Source organism: Raphanus sativus, chromosome 6 (assembly GCF_000801105.2).
Source record: "Raphanus sativus cultivar WK10039 chromosome 6, ASM80110v3, whole genome shotgun sequence".
Classification (NCBI taxonomy): domain Eukaryota; kingdom Viridiplantae; phylum Streptophyta; class Magnoliopsida; order Brassicales; family Brassicaceae; genus Raphanus; species Raphanus sativus.
In genome coordinates this window covers 51,456,388-51,480,750 of record NC_079516.1, presented here as the reverse complement: position 1 = coordinate 51,480,750, position 24,363 = coordinate 51,456,388, and the positions used below count along the sequence as shown (strand labels likewise).

The 24,363-nt window shown below is 35.3% G+C and overlaps 5 protein-coding genes across 7 annotated transcripts; 2 read left to right on the top strand and 3 right to left on the bottom strand.

Moving 5' to 3' along the window:
* The first annotated feature begins 5,403 nt into the window (after window positions 1-5,403).
* On the top strand, window positions 5,404-6,959 carry LOC108809102 (protein POLYCHOME). Its single transcript, XM_018581233.2, has 3 exons — window positions 5,404-5,534; window positions 5,810-6,160; window positions 6,236-6,959. Exons 2-3 carry the CDS (start codon window positions 5,825-5,827, stop codon window positions 6,605-6,607), a joined length of 708 nt encoding a protein of 235 aa, XP_018436735.1. The 5' UTR covers window positions 5,404-5,534; window positions 5,810-5,824; the 3' UTR covers window positions 6,608-6,959.
* A 182-nt stretch (window positions 6,960-7,141) lies between these two features.
* LOC108812868 (uncharacterized) lies at window positions 7,142-10,590 on the top strand. Its single transcript, XM_018585252.2, has 9 exons — window positions 7,142-7,693; window positions 8,362-8,502; window positions 8,660-9,016; window positions 9,119-9,223; window positions 9,318-9,458; window positions 9,710-9,913; window positions 9,994-10,089; window positions 10,198-10,309; window positions 10,399-10,590. Exons 1-9 carry the CDS (start codon window positions 7,208-7,210, stop codon window positions 10,440-10,442), a joined length of 1,686 nt encoding a protein of 561 aa, XP_018440754.1. The 5' UTR covers window positions 7,142-7,207; the 3' UTR covers window positions 10,443-10,590.
* Window positions 10,591-10,664: 74 nt separating this feature from the next.
* LOC108812870 (outer envelope pore protein 16-3, chloroplastic/mitochondrial) lies at window positions 10,665-12,037 on the bottom strand. 3 transcript variants are annotated; one of them, XM_018585253.2, is made up of 3 exons: window positions 11,881-12,037; window positions 11,397-11,741; window positions 10,665-11,042 (listed from the first exon to the last, which is right to left on the bottom strand). In XM_018585253.2, the coding sequence occupies exons 2-3, from the start codon at window positions 11,725-11,727 to the stop codon at window positions 10,891-10,893; spliced, it is 483 nt and encodes a 160-aa protein (XP_018440755.1). In that variant the 5' UTR covers window positions 11,728-11,741; window positions 11,881-12,037; the 3' UTR covers window positions 10,665-10,890. The 3 variants fall into 3 exon arrangements, with proteins under 3 accessions (XP_018440755.1, XP_018440756.1, XP_056844746.1); XM_018585254.2 differs by having other exon boundaries at window positions 11,397-11,736; window positions 11,881-12,018; XM_056988766.1 differs by having other exon boundaries at window positions 11,397-11,763; window positions 11,881-11,997.
* Window positions 12,038-12,572: 535 nt separating this feature from the next.
* Window positions 12,573-15,043, bottom strand: LOC108806185 (squamosa promoter-binding-like protein 9). Its single transcript, XM_018578228.2, has 3 exons — window positions 14,329-15,043; window positions 13,382-13,527; window positions 12,573-13,308 (listed from the first exon to the last, which is right to left on the bottom strand). Exons 1-3 carry the CDS (start codon window positions 14,682-14,684, stop codon window positions 12,701-12,703), a joined length of 1,110 nt encoding a protein of 369 aa, XP_018433730.1. The 5' UTR covers window positions 14,685-15,043; the 3' UTR covers window positions 12,573-12,700.
* Window positions 15,044-19,157: 4,114 nt separating this feature from the next.
* Window positions 19,158-20,257, bottom strand: LOC108806186 (uncharacterized). Its single transcript, XM_018578231.2, has 2 exons — window positions 20,060-20,257; window positions 19,158-19,794 (listed from the first exon to the last, which is right to left on the bottom strand). The coding sequence occupies exon 2, from the start codon at window positions 19,750-19,752 to the stop codon at window positions 19,330-19,332; it is 423 nt and encodes a 140-aa protein (XP_018433733.1). The 5' UTR covers window positions 19,753-19,794; window positions 20,060-20,257; the 3' UTR covers window positions 19,158-19,329.
* Window positions 20,258-24,363: the final 4,106 nt, after the last annotated feature.

Sequence of the window (24,363 nt, the reverse complement as noted above, 5' to 3'; positions counted from 1 at the left end):
CCAAAATATATAAAAATGTACTACTCGAAGAGAGTATAAGTTTAGATGAATACTAGTTTTTTATCCGCGCTTTTAAAGCGCGGAATTGTTTTGGTTGAAAATTTATTAGCCTATTTGTTTATTCACTAATATGTTTAGGCTTGCGCTTGGTTTCAAATTGTTTGTTAGCTCTCGGTTCGATTATATTGTGGTTTTCTATGTTTCAAGAGATATAGAAACTGTTTGGTTATTAACGAATTTAAGTTTTGTTTTAGTTTGGTTATTTTGGTTTTCGGTTTGATTCGAATAACAATGTTATGAATCTGGTAAAACTGCGAGTTCAATTTGATTCTTGTTCGGTTTTCATTTGAGTTCAATTTGATTATATGATCCGGTTCCCATTCGATTATGTACTACTGAGTTTTTTTTTTTTTGAGAATATGTATGAACTATTGAATAAAACAGTTTATATTAGAATATGTGTTTTCTAGTTGACCAGAGAAATATAGATTGCCACTTGACCAATAATATTTATACATGCATCATTACTTTTTAAGATGTTTTTTTGTAGACTGGTTAGTTTTTAAGATGTTGAACCTGTAACATATTTGTCATCGGATAAAGCACGTTTAAACCCATAATCTTCATTCATAGAAAGCCAGTTCAATCACCCGCATATAAAAGGTTGGTTCATGGCAAGAAGATTGGAAGCAAAGGAATTAGAGAGAAAATATGAATAGTTAACAAATTAATATAGGTGGAAAACTTGTGGATATATATTTGTATAGTTTGTAGTTTATAGTCACGTTGTGTCCGTCAGGAAACTGTTTTCGTTAAATTATTTAATTTTATTGAATAAATCTTTTGAATTTAAATATATTTTTTAATGGCATTGCTGTAAATACTTTAAAAATCAAGGGAATATTTAAAAAAGGTTGTTGTTTTAATTGTATTGATATCTATAGTTCAAATACACGAATACAGCAAAGAGCCAAAGAACATAGTAAAAATCTGCTTAATCTTCAACCAAAAAAAAATCTGCTTAATCAAAGCTTTTCGAAGTTCTCACCAAAACCGGTTGGAACCACAAACAATTGAATAGAAACTTTAACACTTTTTTAATGAAGATTTATATTCGTATGTATTCTGTTAAAATTTTAAGAGTTCAAAACCAATTCTTTTTGTTACGTGTATCATCGATTTAAATTATTTCTGCTACCACGTAAATAAATATACATCATTATTATGTTATTTCCTCCGTTTAAAAAAAATTATACTATAAATAATTGTTTCAAAATATACATTTTAAAAACAGTTATTTAATGAGAAATTGTAAATTTTTAAAATGTTAATGGTGTTTATCGATGGAATTTCTATTGATTAAAAGTTATGAAAAAATATTATTTATAAAAAAATCCAGTTACAATAAAAATTTAATGTGTTTTTTAAATATATGTGAAAAATCTAAAATATGTATATTTTTTAAAGGGAAGGAGTATATTATAGTAGCTTTTTACTCTGTCATCTACAAACAAGTGTTTATATAATGCAGATTATTGCTATTCGATTACTATCTGAACTATTTGATGCAACTACACGAAATTGATAACATACAAACAAACACATAGTTAATTGGCATGTCTGGGACACGAATCAATCATACTTAAAAACATATACTCGTCTTTCAGGAACCAGTAATCACATATTTGGAGTTTTAGATTCTGCTGACAAATCAAATATTAAGATTGCCAATTACTATTATTTGGGTGTCCCATCAGTATATATAAGGAAAAGTCAGAAGCTAGATCCTTCACAAAACATCCTATAAATAGAAATAAAATTGTCGGAAGCACAGTTTATAAAAATAAGAGTCGAATGTGCGTAATTTAGCTTTTCGACCGATTTAGGGTTCACGGAAAACCTACTGCTTCTAACACACGATCGTGATAACTGAGACGTTGACCACTGGAAACGCAAGTTGGCGTTACGGTATCTCCAACTCCACTCCATAATTTATTCCAAATTGAGAAATGAAGTTGAAAATAGAGTGGAAAATAAAATGATGACAAAAAAATAAAAGCATTACTCCATTTATTGGAATAATACTTTTATTTTTTGGTCATCATTCTATTTTCCATTCTATTTTCAGTTCCATTTTCTAATTTGGAATAAATTATAGAGCGGAGTTGGAAATGCTCCAATGAGTATTTTCAAAGGAAAATTTCCTTTTGAGCTCTAAAACCAGTAATATATATATATATATATATATATATATATGTATATAAGAGGACTTACTGTTTATGTGCCTCAGAAGAACTATATATTGAGAATCTAACTTATAGATCGTTGAGTTGGAGTAGCTACACAGTTTTAAAATCTCGAGCTACTTCTTAGTTAATCAACAAGAAGACAAATTTGTATGCGCAAGATCATGCACTTATATATATACACATTACTATTCTTTTTTTCTGATCAAAATATATATTACTATTCAATCATAATTTAACAAGAAGTAATATTGAATACCACTAGATTCAAGAAAACAAAAACATTAGAAAATAAATTTGTAAGCAAAAAGGAGAAAACTACATGAGCAAAGCTCGTACATGGATGTGAACATGGACACGTGAGACCCCATTAGCTTTCTCTATGTTGTAAATTTTTTTTTTAACATTTTATATTTCGTGACAAAAGAAAACATTTTATATAAAAAGACGATTCCCCATCAATTAATTTTAAAATATATGCTCTGAAATTAGATTAGATTGATGAGGTGGGGCATCGTGGACCAGCTTTGGCTTTTTTATGTCAACACAACAACGTAAAAGGGTGCCTCTCTATCTCATTTTCATTAATAGGAACTTCTAAATTAAGCAAGTGTTTCTCTCTCGTTTTTATTCAATTATCTCGAGTGGGCTGCTATATTTGGAAGTAATCAATTGTGCTTGGGGCGAGATATGTTTTGCCATGAAGAATATCTCTTCTTATTTTATCTTTTGGTGTTTTCGTTTCTTTTAATAATATAAAAAGTAAATCCTACCTTTCTGTTGTGAATTTGAATGGAAAGGAACAACGGTGGGATGCGATCATGCTTGATGTTCTGACAAAAATAATACTTGAAAGAGATCGGCTATATATATATATATATATATATATATATATGTGTGTGTGTGTAAATGCTAAAGAACGGCTCAGTTTTCATTTCTGATGCATGTATGAGCGAATCTATATAGGCTGAAACTCGATGCCCAAGAGATATGCAATCAAGAAATTGAGTTTTATTTTTTATTCTATTAACTATTTCTCTTTGCAAAAAGAAAGCTTGGTATAGATTAGCACAATCCCACTAAAAAGCATCGATATCTTTTGTTCATTAATTATGCATATTTTCTCAAACAAAAAATCTATGCAACTAATCAAAATCGAATCTTAGTTTCGACCAATGAAAACTACACAATTGAAAGCCGTATAATGATTAAAACCACTTGGTTATAGTATATTCAATTATTTTACTTTTTGGGAATAGATGAACTTATCATGCAAATGGTTACGTAAGGATTTTAGCAAAAAAAAGGCTACGTAAGGACAGTCAACATATTAGGATATACTTAAGTTAGTTTGGTGTTTGCTTGTAAACACTAGGGCCTCATAAGCCCATTGTCTTTTTAGTATTAATATATTTCGGTTGACCAAAAGAAAAGTTTGGTGTTTGTTAATTATCGTAGTAAAAAAAATTAGCAAAAAAAAGAAAAAAGGGTTTTCTATCATATTCGTTATCTTAATTATGATATAAGATTCTAGTCATGGCGAGTCAGAAGAAGCCCAAACCAAACTCTCTTACACACAAGGTTTATGTGATGAATCCGGAACTGAACCCTAAAACCCTTCATCTAAGCTCGTGTAGATTTGTATACAAATTTAATATTCCCCGGTCTCATCCAATAAAGGTTTACATTGATTTAATTCGACCTGATCTCACAGGACATAGATTTAATCCTAGGATCATCTCTGGATCCCTTTCAGGCAGTTCAAACAACCCGAATGGTTGCAATAGCTTGCTTTATCAACTATATCATGTTTTGCAAACTTCGGGTCTAAGAGCACCCATCATCGATACGATGAAAGTGAATATGTGACAATTAATTAAAAATTAAAAAATGTGAAGAAAAGGAGATACTATGAACACTCTTTCAAATATTACGTTTGCAAGAAACACATTATCATTGGTTAAGATTTTAAAAAGAAAAAAACAAATTATACAAAATTGTCATAAAATAATAATATAGAAAGGGCAAGAACCTCTCTATGAGCTTGCTCTCTAAGATGTCAGCCAATGATCTCTTTTCCTTGTGCCATTTCCTCAAAAAGGCGAGAATCTCTATGAGCTTGCTCTTCTTCTTTTCACTTTCACAGAACCATTAGATAACCGACCAGTCTACAACTCATACAGAAGCACCCCAAATGAATAAACGTCGCATGTCTAAGATGATTTGCAACCAGAACAAACTCTTATCATCGGGTGCAAGGTAAGCAGCTTGGTGGGGAGCTGAGAGTCTTGTCTCAAATGTTTGATCTAGGCTTTGCATTTTGGTGGATACTGGATAGTGAGTGATCTGCAAGTTTGGGATAACCCTGAACCAGACGTTTGAGACTGAACGAAGCTTGATATGATAGAGAGCAACTCATCATCTAACATTGATTTTAGTTTGCAGTGCATTACTTTCTTAAACTGTGTTCATGTATATACATCAAACCCCGAACGGTCCCTTGTGCTATACTTAACCATTCAAACCCAATAGAGCTATTTTTGGTCGGAAATATATAAGGATATACAAAATATTTAATAAGTGTTCATATATTAGACATGAACTGGGATTTGTGCTTCACAAGTTCATATAATGTAAGGTCGTTGACAATTACATAGTAGCAGAGGTAATCATATATTCTTCAAATTTGTTCATTGTTAATGACACATGAACTCACCAAGTGTCACCAACTCAACTGGAATGCACTGCAAAGCATGAAAATTAGTAAGAGATGAAAATAATATTATAATGGGCTTCGGTCTATGTGAAAATATTTTCTAAAATAATAAAAGACACATAAACTCAATAACTGGGGCTTTGTACGTGAACATAGGCCGGTGATACCACTTTCTTACGCTAATAACCTTTGGTATAATTAATTGGGCTAAAGCCCAGTCGAAGTATCATATGCAACTTGGAAGGGGTAGATTCGTAGTTTAACAAAGAATCTACGAATTGGGGTTGAAAATGAAAATTTGACGGAAATCGAGTTATCCCGCGTCGTGTGAAAATTCAAAAAATTTCACACAGATTTTGAATTCTCTCGCACGTGCTAGCTTGAAAATTTTCATTTTCAATTATAAAACCCGCCCAAGATGACGCCCCCCAAAAAAAAATCGCCAGATCGTCTCTCTCTCTCTCTCTCACTCAGAAAAAGCTTTTCTCTTATTCCTTTTGTCCCCTCGCTTTACCGTTCGCAAAAGCCTTTTGGAGCTGTCACAGAGGAATCCATCGAAGAAAGATTCATAGGTAAAATGAATCCATGGAACTTCAATCATGTATCTACATGCTCTTCTTTGATGTTTGTTTGCAGTTTTAGTCGATTTTTCTTAGAAAATTAGTTATGAAGTTCTATGAGAGTATCCGATTAACAATGGTGAAACGAGATTGAGTTTGTTAGTTATATGAGAGACGCTAGGGTTATGCAATTAGGGATATTAGACGATTGAGTTTAGCTGATTACGTTTCAGTTACAAATCGATCTAAGCTGTGTTCTAACCGTTTTGTTCTTCGTGATTTTGTAGGGGGATTAATCAAAAATGCCAGAGGCAAGAGACCGAAGAGAGAGGCCTGTGGACTATCCTGCCGCGTTTCTCAACAGACGCTACCACGGGATCTTGCTCGACGAGCCATCACCAGCACACCTCAATCCGTTTCAGTCTCCTGTTGTTCAGAGACTGCCTTCAGAATCTACTACGATGGGAAGAGGTGGTGGGGTCGCGAGGGGCAATTTGGGAGTTCGACGGACAGGTGGTGGTGGGGGTAGAAGAGGCTTGGGCGTTGCAAGGCGTGGCAGGGCTCGTGCTTCAGCTTCTTCTGTGTTGCCTTCTTGGTATCCAAGAACGCCTCTTCGTGATGTGTCTTCTGTCGTTAGGGTTAGTTTTGACTTAACAACTTAAACAGAGCCTTTGCTTATTGATTGTAATTTATAAAACTTCTTTTAATGCCAGGCAATTGAGAGGAGGAGAGCTCGTATGGGAGATACTGAGACCCCAACTCCACAACAGCTTGGGGTTGTTGATGATTCTTTAGTACCACTGTCGGGGGAGCACAACTACTCCACCATGGTCACTCCTGGTTCTTCTGTTGGGTTCAAGCGTCCCTGGCCACCTTCGACTGCTAAAGTCCATCAGATCCTGCTCGACATCGCAAGAGAGAGTTCAGCGGAAGAAGAAGCACTCACTCCGGAGAAGAAGCTCCTCAACTCTATCGACAAAGTTGAGAAGGTTGTGATGGAAGAGATTCAGAAGATGAAGAGCACTCCTAGTGCTAAGCGAGCTGAAAGGGAGAAAAAGGTTCGGACATTAATGTCCATGCGATGATGATGATGATTGCAACTTTTCATACTTGGAAAAGAAGCTAGGTGGGTCATTACAAGGAGATCATAGGATGAATCATCATCATCTTCTGATGATAGCAAAGCGGGAGAAGTGGATCATCTACTGGTGAATGATGGGTATCATTGTCTGATGATATTACTTAGGAACGTGTCAATCATCTCTCAGATGATGTTATAGTAGGAAGATTCTATCATTTCCTGATGATAAAACATTCTTTAGATAGATTTGGTTTCAGAATCTTTAGGCTTTGTATTTTCCACATTATATGATGGATGTCTTCTTGCTTTATTAAACAGTTTTGTACAAAAGTATCAAACAACTTCGGTTTTTGTAATTTTCATAACAATCTGGGGAATGTTATCTATATATAGAGTAAGACCCAATAATCATTCAAAGTCAACTGTTATTTAAGGGGCCGGGAAAGGCCCATTTATTATTGGCTGTTAAGCGAGGAGGGTGTATGATAGTGGCGTGTGACTGCACGCATTGTAACATTAACCGCTCTTCTTACTCGAAGGCATTTGTTTTGTTCAAAAGATCTCTGCAGCAGCAACGTCGCGACTGGTCTTTTGAGGCATCATTATGACGGAGGAAGAAGTAATCGACCAATCATCACCACCACCTGACCCAGACCCGATTCAAAACTCGAATCCACTACCAATCCACCCGAGGCGGGTGCCATTCGAGCACGGCCTCCTCCCAATCGACAACCTCGTTTTCACCGACCCGATCCAAACCTTAGCTCCGATCAAGCAAAAGCTATCATCTTCCCGCCGAGTGGGATCTTCTGCAATCTCCGAGGCGCTCCTGATCTCATCCGACCATGCGCGCCTCGTCCTCGAAACTCTCGCCTCCGTGCTCCATTCCGAGACCGATCCTCTCGTTACGGCCGAGGCGGAGGAGGTTGACTCGGTGGGAGCTGACGTGAGGGATCTGGTTTTGTTTCTTTACGTTCAGTCGTATAAGAAGCTGATGCCTAGGACGCATAAGGACTCTGCGGCTGTCGCTGATGTCTGGCCATCGGCTTCTGCTTTTGATGGTTACTTGTCCGCCTTATCCCCGATTCAGGCAAGTTTGTTCTTTACGTTTTAACATTTCGTGTAATCATGTAATGTCGCTCGAACTGTGATCTTAGTGCGTCTGACCATTGAGTTCTACTTTAGTTTTACAATGTTAGAATTAAACGATGTTGTTGCATTGAGTCTAGGGTGGAGTGTAGTTTGAGGTAGTTGCTTTTGTAATTTATTTGGGTTTATTGTTACAATGTGATGAACGGTATGAAAGCAGAGAGAGAGAGACTGTGAGTGTGAGTATGAGACTCTTGGTGAATGAAACACACAGAGAGAGGATCACGTATGCTAAGCATTTTAGAAGTATGTGTTCGAATTTCGATAGCCTTTTTTGTTTGGACACCTGTTCCTTTTAAGTTTGATCCCCTTTATTTGACATATGACAACTCTGGAGCGGTGTTAAGTTCACGGATTGTAGCCAAATTTAACTGCCACTTTGCTCTGTTTTTCCTGGTTAGTCCTTCCATGTTTCCTCTTGTTGATGATGTTTGGTGTGTTCTTCTGGTATCGTTGGGCTTGGTCTATAGTTGGGTGACAGATTCTGAGCTCTGAAAATAATTTTACCGAGAATTGTTCTCATTACTGTTTCAATCATATGGGTCTTATAAAAAAAAAAACTTTTTTTTGTTGAAGTTTGAGTTGGATTTCTTTTTCGTTATCTGGCAGCTTGTTCGTAACAACAGCCGTCGGTTTATGCCATCACCAGCAGATGAAGAAGCTCATCAGTTGTCGTATTTGCAAAAGCACATCGCAAATATTATTTCTCTCCTTGCAGAGCCTATGGAGGGAGAAGGAGATGAATCTCCGGTATGTGCAAACCTTTCTTTATCTCATTCTGGAAGGAGTTACCGTTTCTATTAGATGGATAGAAACTTCTATTGTTGGAATATAATGAGAATGCATATCTCATGCTAGATGGTTATTTCATCACAACTTATTTTGATTGCCCAAATCTACTCCTTAGGTGCTGTCTTTGGAGAGTTTTGAGCACATTGGGTTTCTTCTTCATTTTGGTGATAAGGGATCTGATGTAACTTCTTTGAGTCAAGCTACTCCTTTCTTTAACCCTGATATGCCCGCTGTTCCCGTTCCTGCTTCCCAAGTTACTGATTGGCTTCTGAAAAACATAGCTTCCGCCTTGGAAAGCATTTCCGACATAATTTCTGGGAAAGAAAGTGGACCATCTAACGCCTCCGATCAAGCTGATTGTGATGCTCTTAATAAAGTTTCATCTAACGATAGAGGTCCTTGTATTGTCGAGGGAGTCTCCAAGACTTCACTTTTCAAGCAGGCTTCCGATCTTAACGGTAGATCAGTGAAGGTCCGTACTGTGCAACTCCTTCACATTTTTTGTAGTTGTGGGATTCCTCATTTTTTTCACTCATGTATGCACGTCAGCTTCACGTCCTTGTGTATTCTGCAGGTTGCCAATTGCCATGATTCTGTCATTTATCTTTTAGCGCCACTAAGATATGCAACTGTGTATGGATGTTCTGATTCTACTATCGTTCTTGGAGCTGCTGGCAAGGTATGGCGAATATACTTCTTCCTGCTTTACTCTTTGTTAGCGAGTTTGGGTTAGAAGATGCAGTGAGACTAGTTTATGTTTATGTTTTGTGCAGGCAGTAAGAGTTGAGCATTGTGAGAGAGTTCATGTGATTGCAGCTACCAAACGAATCTGCATCGCCAACTGCCGAGAATGTGTTTTCTTTTTGGGAGTCAATCAGCGACCTCTCATTGTCGGTGACAACCACAAACTACAGGTTAAGCGTCTCTCTTTATATCCCGCTCTGATATTCAGCTGAAATTAGTAACGTGACCACAGTTTTCTAAGCTTTAGTTAGGTTATATCTTTTCTGTGTTGAAAGCCTGTTAGACTCTTGATCATGTTACTGTTCATGGTGTTTGGACAGTTGAACATGCTGTAAGACTTACTTATTCAGTTGAGTTTAGTCTAAACATCTTCTGATTGTTTAGTTAACTACTGACATCATTTGACTTTGATATGTTTCAGGTGGCTCCATATAATACATTTTACTCACACTTGGAGGAGCACATGACCGAGGTAGGTATTGTGCCAACTATCAACAGATGGAATGAATCCTTGGCACTGGGAGCAGTTGATCCGCATGACTCACTGTCACATCCTACCGGTGCCTCTGATAAACAATCTGAATCGGCTTCTTCTGTGGACCCTAACCAGTTCACTAACTTTTTGGTAAGATTTCCCTTTTTGTTAGTTTACCACCAAGACTGTGATCAAATTGTACCTTTCTCACGTCAATGTCTCTGGTTCAGATCCCAAACTGGTTTGAGGGAGAGGCGCTTGGTGGTTCCACGAAAGACAATCCATTTCCATTACCAGATGCATATATGGCAGTGCAACAGACAAGCGTATGTGTTTATTTTTTTTAATAACAGAAGTGCTCTGTTTCTTTCTCTTTTTTTTCTTCCATATCACTACAGCATCTGACGCCGAAACTACATCTTTTGTTTGACTAGCTTAAGAACTTGGAAGAAACAAGACAGTCCTTAAGAGAAACACCTATTGAAGAAAACCGAAAACGAGAACTTACTACCGCGTTCCACATGCATTTCAAAGACTGGCTTTACGGTAAATACATCAAATCCCATTCTAGTTCATTCACTCCGTTGGTGATTCCATGTTTATCCTCTGATTTCTTTTTTTTCTTCCGTTGACAGCAACGGGAAATATCCGGCAACTATACTGCTTGCAAGGTGATTAATGATAAACTAGAGATTGATCCACGCACTCGGCAGATATTACCTCTTACATTTTTACACATTGATATTTATTTTTCAGAATTATTGTTATATATTTTAAATATGTCGTAATATAACTACTTACGAATAATATGGTTGTTTTTGATACTACTTCTGATTGTTTCCTAGTTGCTTAGTCGTGTTCAAATCCATTAAACATTCAGATAAAGTATCCAAGTTGAGAATAACAGAAGCAAACACATATCAGATACTTAGAACTGTTACGTTTCTTACATTCAACATTTCAAGCAAAAAGATGCAAGTCACCCTCCATAAAAACAGGAGGAAACAAAGAACAAACGAGTTTTTATGATTTCACCTCTCAGATACAGCAAACAAAACAGAGATGACATGGAAGAGGGATGATCTCAAGAGCTTTTATTAACTTCAGTTTCACCAAAAAGAGAGAGATCAGGCATCAGCTTGAGCTGTTTTCTCGACGGGGGTGTAAGGATAATACTCTCTGCCGTTGTCTACTCTTGTGGTCTGACCTCCAGAGTCAATCAAAGCAGAGGTAACAGCTAGAGTTGCACCTGCAGCTATCGCTGTTGGGATGCTCCTTGCTGTGAATAATAAAAGAAATTTTTTCACCAAAATAAACCAGGTTACAATGGAGTTTTGACAACAGAAAAAAAATGCACCACTCTGTAGCATCTAATTATTCAAATCTATCAATATACTTACAATCTTTATAAATAAATGATAATTTGAGGGGTATACTAGACATACTCTCCAATGTCTTGGAACTTATGTTACAACCAGTTAACTTGAGTTCAAGAAATTGTTGTATTGCCCATAAATAACAAACCTCTAGAACTATATCAGTTATATCATGGACATATTGGTTTATGCATCAACAGTGACAAAAGCATACACTATATATAAGCAAAAGAAAGAAAGAGCACATGTTAACTAACCTCTATAGCCAAGCACAGAAGCTCCAGCAACAAACCCACCAACAGCACCATTGAAAAAATCTCTCTTGCCTCTGTAACTCTGAACCACCTGTTCAACACCGATGTAAACGCCTCCAATGGCAGCAAAGGTAAGCCCGTGGGTTCCCATCATCTTCAGCGTTCTGATGAGTCCTGGAAGAGCCACGTTTCTCTCCACTCTGGGAACGTCTTTCCACGTGGCCAAAATGGTTCCGTAGATAGTCCCGGCTGCGAAGCCGGTGACGCTGCCTTTGATTGTCTTCATCATAGGGCCGTCCTCTTCTTCCAAGTACCTCATCTCAGCTGGATCCATGATTCCTACCTACCCTACAGAGGGCACAAGATCAAACTAAGCTAATCAAATTCGTAATACAGCAACAGAGAATTGGACTTAATCAATGAAGAACAGAGAGTTGGACTTAATCAATGAAGAACAGAGAGGAGTGTTATAATATAAAGGTCTGACCTTTAGGATTCGAAAAGACGAGAGACGGAGAGATTCAGTGGAGGAGCTCAACGAAAAAATGTAATGTTTCGATCTTCTTCTTCTTCGGCGACGACGAGACTGTAAGAGGTAGAGAGGCGGACAGAGCCCACTTAGAGAGAAGATTTGGAGTTTAACATGACTTTAGTTTGGGTTATGAAAGCCCATTTTTAAGCCCATTGTTACGCCCATTAATGTCATTACCTTCCCGGCCCCTCCTCTAGAGCAGGAGAATGTTAACGAAGAGAGGCTCATTAATTAATGGCATTAGCCTTTTGGAATGCTAATAAGCGATTCAGTCAGTGGATAAAGATGTTTGTTTCAAAGATGAGACTGTAGGGGGCCCATAGAAAGATTGATTAGAAGTTTGGACTTACCAGAAATTGAATATTTGAGTCTAGAAGGCCTACTAGTATATCTCTTGGAAGGTACTCAAGTCTCAGTTAGCGAGGAACTAGAGATCATAAAATTTTAGGGTTTTTAACTTTTAAGCAGTTGAGTCCAAAGCCTGAATTGAGCCCCACTAGTGAATCGTCATATATCTCTATGCATAAGCTATGTTCAGCTAAGTGAAGGTTAATGTTCTCATACTTTAATTCACTAAAGTTGAAATATAGGGTCAAATATATGGAACCTTTGTTATATCAAATCTGATCTCTTAACTTGGAAAGAGAAAACAACAAACAAGAAGCATAAATAAACAAAAGCCAATGTCAGGAAACAATTTTTGGGTTTATTAGTAAGCAAATAACAGAAAAAAAGAGAAATATAACAAGAATATGATTGTCTGATGCAAAGAGACTCAGAGAGACCAGTTGTGATGGTGTGAAGAAGAGTCATAAGCCCTTGAGTTCTCACCTTCCATGTACTGCCTCCTATTCTGATGTTGATGGTCAGATAACTCGAACTCACCCATTGTCGTTCCACCGCCCATCTCTGTCTCGGTGAATCGCCCCAAATTCAAAACAGGAGACATATCATTCTGACAGTTATTGTCATCGTCCTTAAACACCCAAGGCGGGTTCAGATACTGATGCTGGCTAGGTGCAGGTGGTGGCTGAGCCATTGTAACCGTCATCGGACCAAAACCTGAAGAAGTTCTCCATGTGTTGTTGTCGTTGTTGTTGTTGTCATGTAGCTGATGTGGGTTTGACAGAAGAGAGAGAGCACAGTTTGAGTCGCTGCCAATTCCCTTGTAGCTCTCTGGTTTAGTGTCCATAACCTCTGGAGATGAGAAGCTTATCCCTCCTCCTCCTCCTCCTCCACTGACTGATCCTTGACTAAACACGTTCATCGGATTAATCTGCCACGACGGTCGTCTCATCACTCTTGTATCCAACGTTCTTGTATTTGTCCAACCCATTTCTTGGGAACCAAGAAAGCTCCCATTCATTGTAGTTTCAGCATTTCCTGGCCCCCATAACATTTGGTTAGTCAACGCACACGATCTTACTATGTTTCATTAATGATAAAAAGATCTAACCGTAAAGCGAAGGTGCTATCCTCCCGTAACGAGAAGACAACACAGAGAGAGACGCAGGCTGCGGCTTCCGTCTTCTCTCATTATGACCAGCGAGTCTCCTACGGCAACTCCTTTTCTCTAGGTCAAATTCCGGAAGCTGATGAAACCTATGTGAGATTGGTTAAGATCGAGTTAACTTCAAAGAAAAGCAACATATATATATAACATTCCAAAACACATCAAATGATAACTCTAATCCCAAGAAACATAAACAGTTTCATTTTAATGCATTGTATAAAGTCTAAAAGATTATCAGTTTTGATTCCGAATCTTACAACCACACACACTATAAACAAAATTTCTTGAGTGTTCACGTCATTGATGCTATGGTACCAGTTTTGTCCCCCTCAATAATGATATGACCTAAAGAAGCAAACATAAGGGCAATGGGTTTTCTTTATGGTCCATTCATTTCATATCCCTTTGGTTTTATTATAAAGACAAAATCTAAAATGAAATAAAAATAAAAGAGAAGCATATAGAAGTACACGTAAACATATTCTCCAAAATAAGCCCAACGAGTACCAACAAACACAAGACCAAGTTACATAACACTAAGCTGTAAAGTTAAAAGAGAGCCCCTCCAAAGACGTTAAAGCCAAAAAAGCATATGAAAGTGACAATCTACAAGGAAAGAAAAGATTAAAGCCTTTGAATTTGATTCATAGGAGAGTCTTGGCCGGACTCCCACAGAGCCGGCCATGAGATTTATGAGATTTGAAACAATTATTCAACATATATTCTAATCGTTTGGGGTCAATTGATATTTATACATATTAACCACTAATATTTCAGAACTATAGGCCAATGTTTGATTTCAATATGGGGCTCTATACTCAAGTAATGGCAAAAACATGTAAATAAACACGAGAATTTGAGGGTAGAATTGAGAGACAAAACGAAAGAACCTGCTGCACTGTTGACAGAACCTTTGTTCGATACCAGCGACAATGACTTTGGGTGTTTTAGAGTGCACTCCACACACTCTGTGCCTAGAGTAATAACCCTTTGCATTGGTTAGATCCATTCCACAACCTTCCACTTGGCACCTTGGTATCTGACCCGAAGGACCCGACCCGCCACCACGTACCCTTCTGTTTGACCCGCCGGAGGAAGAAGACCCGGTTCCACCTCCAGCGTCCTCGAAGTAGATCCTCTGGCCAAACATGAGCCCTCCGCTTAAAGAGGATGACTCAGTCGATGAACCACCCGACTCTGCTTGACCTGGACCACGACCAGGACCCGAGTTGGAACCCATATTCATTTTTGTTTCCTCTTACTCAGACAGAAAGAGAGTACTCACACATCATTCTCTCTCTCTCTCTTTATTAAACCTAACTGTCTTGGTTTAAAGAAAGGACGAAAGGAGAAGAAAGCAAAGAAAATATTGGCTTCCCTGATTTTGACTGTTGTTGGGTTTAGAGAAAGAAGTGAGAGAAACACAACAGAAGCTAAAAAAGATGAGAGTGTGGTAATAGACAAAGACAGCGAGATAGTTATAAAACGGTACGGACAAAACAAAAACTGTTGTCTGTTAATTACCACTGATTACCACATAGCAAAAACAAGAGAAAGATAGATAGAATAATGTAGCAGTTTCTAATCTTGGAGTTGGAAGAGACTTGAGCAAACGAACATTGGAGAGGTCTTACATGTATACATCTTTTTATTTTAATTATTTACTTTAAAATGTTCACATTTTTAGTGGATTTTTTTCTCCTTTCAATTATTTGACTCGTTAACACATTTCTTTTCTTTTTTATGTCAAGAAAATAAATAAATGCATGTTTTTCGTTTGGTCCACCATTGGCATTATGAGGTTGGCAACAATAAATGGAGATGATCTTTTGTGTTTCTCCATAGCAAAATCTACCACAAATTTGACTTGGTTTTAAACCGAGTTGAGTGCAAACAGATATCAAACCAAAATAACATATGTTAAACTAAATATATTACTCAGTATATGGTTTGTTAACCTGATAATGAAAAACTATCCGAAACAACCAAACTATGCAGTATGCATCCCTTCTAACCCCGTTATTCATTTTAGGTCATAGTTACATGATAAGCTTGCGCCCACATATTATTAGGCTGACACGTTAAATATGCATGTTATGTCTGAAAGAAAACAATTTGAATCTATACTAAACCTAAGCTGTTAATCAATTAGTTTAGTTAAAACGATGAGTTAATCAGTGCCAGGATTATATAAATCATCAATAAAAATATGGGATAAGAACTTGCATGGTTGATATACAAAAATCTAAGACCGTAGCGTAGATTTGGAGAATATTGACTTCAGGAAATGAGCGAAAATATACATATGAACACGTCAAACCCTGTTACGACCTTTTAGTACTACGTACTAAACAGAGCTCAACAATTTAGGTTTAGTTTTTCCACACCACACACAACAACAAGTCAATAAGTACTCATCGCTTTCCATGCTTCCTTAGACCCATATTTCCTCTAGCTATGCTTTCTTTAGACCCATGCTTCTTTTTGATAAAAAAAGACCCATGCTTCTTTTTGGAAAACGAGTGACATCTCTCATACGCTTCTGAAGTTTATCGGTCCGTGATAGCTATCTACAGTATCTGGCTTACACAAATCGTTCTCATCTACAGTTTTATTATCAGGCCGCTCGCATCTTAAAAGCGCTAATTACCAGCTAAAACTAAACTATTTGGTCCATGTATTTTTGCTGTGTTTATAGTGAGAGTTGTTCTAGTTCGATGGTTCTCCTTAATGTTGGATACCCATTATTAAATGTGATGGTGATGGGTCATGTGTGATGTAAGTTTTCATGGGTCATAGGTGATGTAAGTTCAAATTTAAAGTAATATTAAATTTTTGGGAGCATCTATCTGAGTCCAGGGAGCATCTAATCTTCACACTCGCATAGAACATCCAACTTTACAAATCTTAATACTGATTTTTTGTACTTACAACAATAACTTTTTTAGTCTTCATATATATAAAATTTTGGGAGCATCTGGCTTGTATTGTTTGATAAACGTTCCTTTGGATGATGTTTTGAATGAAATGTTATCTGTCTGAGGAAAAGAAAAATATTGGGAACCCAAAAGAAAGTGCCGAGGAGATCAGAGTTCTAGAAATAGAGGGTCTCTTTTATAACTGAGGTAGTTAAAAGAGCAACAGATATGGTAAAAAAAATATTACTAGTGATTTAAAATGTTAAAATATTCAAGACTGAAATATGAGCAGTGCAGTTATTGGAACACAACAAAAGATGTGACACTTCAAGGGAACTATAGCTGGTGTCGGCAGATGTGCAAGCAACAATTCAAATAATTTAGTACTCCTTTTTATTGGTTAAACCTCGTTTTCTCTTGTTTATAAGTGAAATTATAACAAAATATTGTATAACTATTTATGGCTTTCGATCTGTGTGATTGTTTTTTGAAAATTAAAGCTAAAACAAGAAACAAAAAAGCTACAGTTGCTTCTTTTTTTCCTTGAAATTTCTTTTGACAATTTTGTAGTCACAATATCCAAAGCAAGATCTTTCTTGATTTTTGTAATAAAATAAAAAATTATGAAAAGTTAAATCGTACTCATAGGCATCCATCAGAGTCTGTGTAAACTGTAATACTTTAGATGTCGTAGGCTTAAGTTTGATTTGTTCTTTTTGCTTAGCTTTATTTAGTGAAAGTGCTTTTCATTTGCTTGGCTGCATTGGTTAAACCTTGAAACTAAAGACCTGATCCCATAAGACAGATTTTACAGTGATATAGCTAGTACATATTGAGAAATATATTACTAATGCCGTCGCTATAGTCAAATTTAAATATGATGAATACCTAGGGGTGTCAAAATGGGTCATGACCCATTGGTTGACCCAATCCAAGTTGACCCATTAACCCAAATGAACTGTTTATTTTTGATTCAATGGGTTAATGGGTTAACATGCTAATGGGTTAACAGGTTAATGGGTTAACAAGTTAATGGGTTAACAAGTTAATGGGTTAACAAGTTAAATAGGTCTATTGGGTTGGATCAAATCTGATCCATTTAAAAAAATTTAATTAAAAAAATCAAAAAAATCAAAAAACAAATTCTCACAAAAAACAGAAAAACACAATTTTCCGCCACGACCAGAAATGCAATTTTCCACCAAAATCCGAAAAAAACAATTTCCCGATAAAACCGGAAAATTGAAATTTTCCGCCAAAACCGAGAAATATAATTTTCTGTCAAAACCGGAAAAACGCAATTTCCCGCCAAAATCGGAAAAATGCAATTTCCCGCCAAAACCGTAAAACACAACTTCCCGCCAAAATCGGAAAAACAATTTCCCGCCAAAACCGAGAAAACCAATTTTCCGCCAAAACCGAGAAAAACACAATTTCCCGTCAAAAACGGAAAAACGCAATTTCCCACCAAAACCGGAAAACGCAATTTTCCGCAAAAACCGAAAAATTGCAATTTTCCGCAAAAACCGAGAAATATAATTTCCTGTCAAAACCGAAAAACGCAATTTCCCGCCAAAACCGGAAAAATACAATTTCCTGCCAAAACCATAAAACGCAATTTCCCGCCAAAATCGGAAAACAATTTCCCGCCAAAACCGGGAAAAACAATTTTCCGCCAAAACCGAGAAACACACAATTTTCCGCCAAAACCGGAAAAACGCAATTTCCCGCCAAAACAGAAAAATTGCAATTTTTCGCAAAAAACCGAGAAATATAATTTCCTGTCAAAATCGGAAAACGCAATTTCCCGCCAAAACCGGAAAAACGCAATTTTCCCGCCAAAACCGGAAAAATGCAATTTCCCGCCAAAACCGTAAAACGCAATTTTCTGCCAAAATCGGAAAAACAATTTCCCGCCAAAACCGGGGAAAACAATTTTCCGCCAAAACCGAGAAAAACACAATTTCCCGCCAAAACCAGAAAAACGCAATTTCCCGTCAAAACCGGAAAACGTAATTTTCTTTCGAAAGCGGAAAAACACAATTTTCCAAAAAAGCAGAAAATATTTTTTTTTTAATTCGATCAAATTGGTATTAACTTAAAAATGATTCATTATAAAGATGTTGGGTTGATGGGTCAACCATTAATCCATCTGACCCATTCAATTTAATGGGTCATAGGTCAACCCAACCCATTTAATAAATGGATTGGGTTGACCCATGACCCTTTAACAGTCAACCCATTTGGATTATGGGTTGGGTTGACCCATTTGACCCATTTTGACACCCCTATGAATACCTGCAGCATCTGTCAGAATTTTATCTATTATTAAATTAAAGGTGGGCAATTTGGGTTAAATTAGATTAGGTTTTGAGTCTACTTAGATCTAGTTGGTCTTTTAGTAAAGATTTGATACATGAAATTTAGAGTCTTAAGTTATTACCATTGGGACTGATCAAAGATTATAAAACATTTGTATACTTGGTTGTTTTTTGCATGTTTGACATGCTAATAGTTCACGAATGCTAATATTTATTCATGATCGAGGAGAACATATATTATACATTATGTAAGTTGTTTATTTTAAAATTGTGTAGACCCTCAAGGCTGGCTCTTCTCTTATTTTCTCAACTCTCTTCCTTTAATAACTTAGCTGTTAACTTACAAGTTTTGCAACGATCACATCTCTTAGAATGATTAGAACTTTTGGAGATGAGAGGATCTCAGAGCACCTCCAATGGGGGTTCTTCCTATTGGAACTCTTAAAAACCTTTGTGTATGGTGTTCCACAAAAATTGTCAAAAAAAAAAACGCAGATTGATAAGAAAGAAAGAGAATGCAGATTGATACACCAAAAGATTTCCAAAGTTCTTAACTTAAAAAAAAACTTGTAAGATAACCAGAAAGAAGAAGAAGCCTCGAGTTAATGTGTCCATCATGTTTCTTGACGGTTCTTGACCAAAGAAGTTTTGCTCAAACTCCATTACATTCCACAACAGCTTCAGCAGCTCTTCTCGGCTTGCTTTTTCTCCTGCTCCCGTTCTGTCTGAAACCAGTAGATGTGGACTGGGTGGAATCATCCCTACTTGATTTTGATCCTAACCTATTATTCTCTTCTTCATTGACATCAGTGTTGCTTCCATTAACCATCTTCCTCTTCCTTTCTTTCTCTTCTTTTTTACTTGTTACTGAATCATCCTCTTCTTCTTCTTCATCTTCCTCCTCCATCTTCTCTAACTCTTCATCTTCCTCCTCTTCGAAATCATCTTTCATAGGTTTCAGTGGCCTTCCTCTTCTCCTGTAAGCTGGAATCTTCTCATCTTCTTCACCGCTTCCATGATCTTCCCTAGCAGATGATGCACTCTGCTTCTTCCCTTTCCCTCTACCTCTTCTCATTGTCTACAAACCCCACCCAACACCAGTACACGATACAGAAACCTGAAAGCCGACAGAAAAAAAAAGAGTCTCCACCTTAAACCAGCTCACTAGAAACACCATACATATACATGCATGTCATTCTCCATATACAGATTACCAAAGAATCAATTAACATAAACTCCCCTACCCTGAGAAACTACTTAGTTATCGATGGAGACACAAACAATTTGAACCGTGCCAACGAAAACAAGATTCTATCTCAAGCATTGACCATAATGCAAAACAAAAATAATACTAGTGAAGGATAAAAGAGACGAGAACTCACCTTATGTATGGCTAATAATACCAACCATCAGAATCTTTGACACATGAATCAAGTTACTCAAGAACCAAAACTCATATACACACTCAGCACTAGCATCATCCTCATATCAACCATTGGCCAATGGATGGCTTCTTAAGGCCCACGTTGAAGATGTGATTACGAGATTTTTCACATTCTTCCTAACCACACGCGCTAAAGTCTGCGTGTGGCTCTCACATACTGTTACTAGTGGTGCTCTTGAGCTGTCTGTGTAGATACGGATGATGACAGCTCAACCAACAGTCTCTGCCGAGTGCTGAGAGATGCGTTGGTCAAATAAGAAGAAGGCTATTTAGATAATGGGCTTACCATAAAGCCCATAAGGCTTTCTTTGCTAAATATATGGACCACATTCTGATGATACGAACTGTTTCTTCCTAATGAAAAGGTCCAAAGTCCTATATTTTTCTTGGGAAAATCGCATAAAAACCCCTCAAAATGTCACTTACTAGCACTTTAAACCTCAAAGTTTTTTCACTAACATTTTTAACCTTTAAAGTGACATTTGTATCATAAAAAACCTACAAATCAAGAAGTTGACCGGTTCAGCAGGTAATTTTTCAAAAATAATTATTTAATAAATAAAATAAACAAAAATAAATAAATAAAATCCAAAAATAAATAAAAATCAAAACTTTTAATAAAATTTTCAAAAATGAAAAAAAATTAAAATTTTAGAAAATTGATTAAATATTTTTAAAATTAAATAAATTTCTAAAATATTAATAAAAATATCTAAAAATTAATAATAAATAAAATTAAATTTAAATAGAGAAGAACTAAATAAAAAGGTCACAAATTTTATTTAAAAATGGAAAATAGAAAAGTAAAAATTCAAAATTCACTAGTGACGATGATGGTTTCTCACATAACCATTAACAATGACGATAATTGCCATATCTCCAATGATAGTTTCCAACATCATCTTGAAAATAACAAAAAAAAAAACTTTTTCAAACTTTTGAATTTTCATTCTTTTTGAAATATATGATTTTTTAAATTTTCTAAATATTAATTGATTTTCTGATTTTTTTCTAATTTCTGATTTTTATTTAATTTATGAGTTTTTAATAAATTTTACGATTTTTGTTTAATTTTCTGATTTTATTTAATTTCTGATTATTTTACTAATTAAATAATATTTTAAATAATATTATTTAATAACTAAAATAAAAAAATCAGAAAATTAAACAAAAATCGTAAAATTTAATTAAAACTCATAAATTAAATAAAAATCAGAAACCATCATTGTCTTTAGTATTATATTTGAAATTGTTATTGTCCACGATGATATGATATATTTTTTGAAAAAACAATATTATAATTAAAAAAACTATTTTCAATTTTGAATTTTCAGTTTTTTTTTAAAAATGAATTATTTAGTTTTTCTCTATTTAAATTTAATCTCATTTATTATTAAAATTTTAGTTATTTTTATTTTGTTAAAATTTTAGAAAATTATTTAATTTTCTAAATTTTAATTAAAATTTTTATTATGTTTTCATTTTTTGTGAATTTTATAAAAAGTTTCGATTTTATTTATTATTTAAATTTATTAATTTATTTATTTTGTTTATTTTATTAATTAAATAATTATTTTTGAAAAATTACCTGCTGAACAGGTCAACTTTTTGCTTAGGAGGTTTTTTATGACACAAAAGTCACTTTGAAGGTTAAAAGTGTTAGTGAAAAAATTTCAATGTTTAAAGTGCTAGTAAGTGGCAATTTGAAGGTTTTTTTATGCGATTTTCTCTATTTTTTTTTTCTTTCTAAAACAGTAAATTTACAAAAGGAACCTTGGTCTGAGGCATTTTGGTAAAAAAAAAAACAAGATGGATCAAAGAATTAGATTAACATGAAAATGCTTATTTAAGTAGATTAACATCCTAAATCCTATGTTCATAAGTTATATAGTTTTATATCCAAGAAAACATTTAATTCGATTATATTTTGGCATATGATTTTTTCCGATTATTGATTAAATGAAACTGCATATAAATGATAGACTTAATTTAGATTGGGATTATATAAAGTTTATAACAACACTTCTATTGAACTACTCCCAAACCCTTACGTGCATGCATCATAGGCAATGGACGCACGTCTAAATGATTGGAGATTGAAATATACGATGATGTAACATGATTTCTGAGAGTATTGTAATTTCCTTTAACTAGTAACCAATCTTTAACCCATTTAAGCTTATCTCTCCTTTTTAGCCAAGAAATGTCTTGATTTGTTTACGTTATATAGGACATGCAAAGCAACACGTAAAAACCAAGTTGCGTGTTACCATAAAGATGATAATTGACCACATTATTCTAAACGTTAACTCAGCATTTGTATTTTGTAGTCTTATCTTTGGTGAGTATGTTTTTTTGTCAACCGGTGATGAATGAATTTATGCCTCGAATGATATTGTCTCTTTTTCCGAGCTAAGTATTCTTTGATTTTAGGAGTTATAGCAATTTAGTGGATTTTGATAAAAAAGAAAAAATAATAATTTTGGAAGCTTATATTTATGTTGGATTATCCTTAAAAACTTAAGGGTCATAGGCCAATGTTCCAGTACCAGTATATATACACCTACAGATCACACGTATTAATTTTGTCATTGCAAGTTTTTCATAGCGATTAGTCTTAAATTTGCAGAAAGCTTAATCGTTAGACCAAGCAGTTAAAGATAAATAATTAGGGAGGGAGCAGTTGCGAGTTGTTCGAAATTTGAAACCAACACTTTATCGCGTTTGTGTCATCTCTAGATTCTCCTCCTCAAGTACCTTGTCCAATTTTCAAGACTTTCCTCTATTTGCTTTTCTTAAAACATGCAATTATACATCAAATAACAGAATAAATGCATGTTTTGTTACTAGCATTCGAGTTGATGTTTTATTAATTAGTACTTAGCTAGATCGATGTCCTTGAGATTTTGATTTTAATATGACCTATTCTTTATATGTATATCTTTTGGTAAACAATGTTTAACTTGACTTTGATAGATATTGGTGGCATAAAAGCTTATTTTTCTGAGGTCTTGTTATGGCTTAAAGCATTTGTGCTATTTGACCATTGCCGACGATACATTAGCTTTCCAAACAAACTATTATGTCACTCATATTATAATTAAGTAAATATTATGGACTTGTAGGGATATAAACGTCAAGAGAGTACCCTAAAAATGGGAAATTGCCACTAATACCATTTTTATTATACCACTTTTTAATTATACACTAACCAACTATACCACCAGATTTTTAATGGTCAAAATACCATTATACCCTTAGCCTTGAGATTTGGAGAACATAAACATTAAACTTGAAATTTGGAGATTCCGACGATTCTCTCTGGCGAATCAACGTTCCTGACGATTTCTTCGGTTAGATTCGATGATTTCTCCGGCTAGATTGAAGACACTGACGTCCGACGAGATTTGGCGAAAAGTACAAGCTCAAACGAACAAAAGAAGAAGATCCCTCCCCACGAACGCATAAACAAAAGTATAACAGATAGTTTTTCGTCTCTTAGCTTTGTCTCTCAAAATCGATAAGTTTCTGGGGAAGGAGACGTAGTTTTTCTCGATGAAGTTTTCGAATCTCAGATTTATAAAACCTTGTAAATTTTTATCAGTGAAGAACGTAGTGCTTATGTATTATCGTTTTTTGATATGTCTTTTGGTGATCCTTCTTGTTTTGAGTTTTTCCTGTGTTGAATTTTTTTTATCCCTTCCTTGATCCCTATATTTCTTATACTCAGGTTATGATGATTGAAGTTTGTTCTGTATGTGGAGAATGGAACCCTTCAGTGGGATTTCATATTTGATGTTCAACTGGGATCTTCTCTTAGTATGATTCATGAAGATATCAGCTACAAAGAGTCGTATAAAAACTTGTCTTTGATTTTGATCATTTTATATGATGTTATAACAGTTACAATCTCATAGCTTTTGAGCCTTTTATTATTTCTTGCATCATTTCATTCTTTTATAATACTTTACAGAGTTTATAGATGTATTATGTCACTTAAAATAACAATTAAATCATATTATAAGTCGTTATAAATTGAGTTAATTACCTTTTGCTCGGGATTTTTTCGGCTTCAGCATCAACTCCCTTTTGATACATCATTTTATAAAAGCTTGGAAATGTAAGAGTTTATAAAATGTATAAGTGCTTATAAATAATTTTGTAAGTGCTTATAAATAATTTTATAAAACTTTTTAAATAATCTGGAGTTTGAATTTATTTATACAAACTCATTTATAAGAG

What these genes read in the sequence shown, in the direction of transcription:
- LOC108806185 (XM_018578228.2), bottom strand. Translation starts at nt 14,684, where the DNA reads ATGAATATGGGTTCCAACTCGGGTCCTGGTCGTGGTCCAGGTCAAGCA. An exon ending in TTCTGTCAACAGTGCAGCAG is followed by an intron (nt 13,528 to 14,328) that starts GTTCTTTCGTTT and finishes AATCTCACATAG; the next exon opens with GTTTCATCAGCTTCCGGAAT. An exon ending in GATAGCACCTTCGCTTTACG is followed by an intron (nt 13,309 to 13,381) that starts GTTAGATCTTTT and finishes TATGGGGGCCAG; the next exon opens with GAAATGCTGAAACTACAATG.
- LOC108812870 (XM_018585253.2), bottom strand. Translation starts at nt 11,727, where the DNA reads ATGGATCCAGCTGAGATGAGGTACTTGGAAGAAGAGGACGGCCCTATG. An exon ending in TTCTGTGCTTGGCTATAGAG is followed by an intron (nt 11,043 to 11,396) that starts GTTAGTTAACAT and finishes TATTATTCACAG; the next exon opens with CAAGGAGCATCCCAACAGCG.
- LOC108806186 (XM_018578231.2), bottom strand. Translation starts at nt 19,752, where the DNA reads ATGAGAAGAGGTAGAGGGAAAGGGAAGAAGCAGAGTGCATCATCTGCT.
- LOC108809102 (XM_018581233.2), top strand. Translation starts at nt 5,825, where the DNA reads ATGCCAGAGGCAAGAGACCGAAGAGAGAGGCCTGTGGACTATCCTGCC. An exon ending in ATGTGTCTTCTGTCGTTAGG is followed by an intron (nt 6,161 to 6,235) that starts GTTAGTTTTGAC and finishes TTTTAATGCCAG; the next exon opens with GCAATTGAGAGGAGGAGAGC.
- LOC108812868 (XM_018585252.2), top strand. Translation starts at nt 7,208, where the DNA reads ATGACGGAGGAAGAAGTAATCGACCAATCATCACCACCACCTGACCCA. An exon ending in TTCTTGGAGCTGCTGGCAAG is followed by an intron (nt 9,224 to 9,317) that starts GTATGGCGAATA and finishes TGTTTTGTGCAG; the next exon opens with GCAGTAAGAGTTGAGCATTG. An exon ending in TTTCAAAGACTGGCTTTACG is followed by an intron (nt 10,310 to 10,398) that starts GTAAATACATCA and finishes TTCCGTTGACAG; the next exon opens with CAACGGGAAATATCCGGCAA.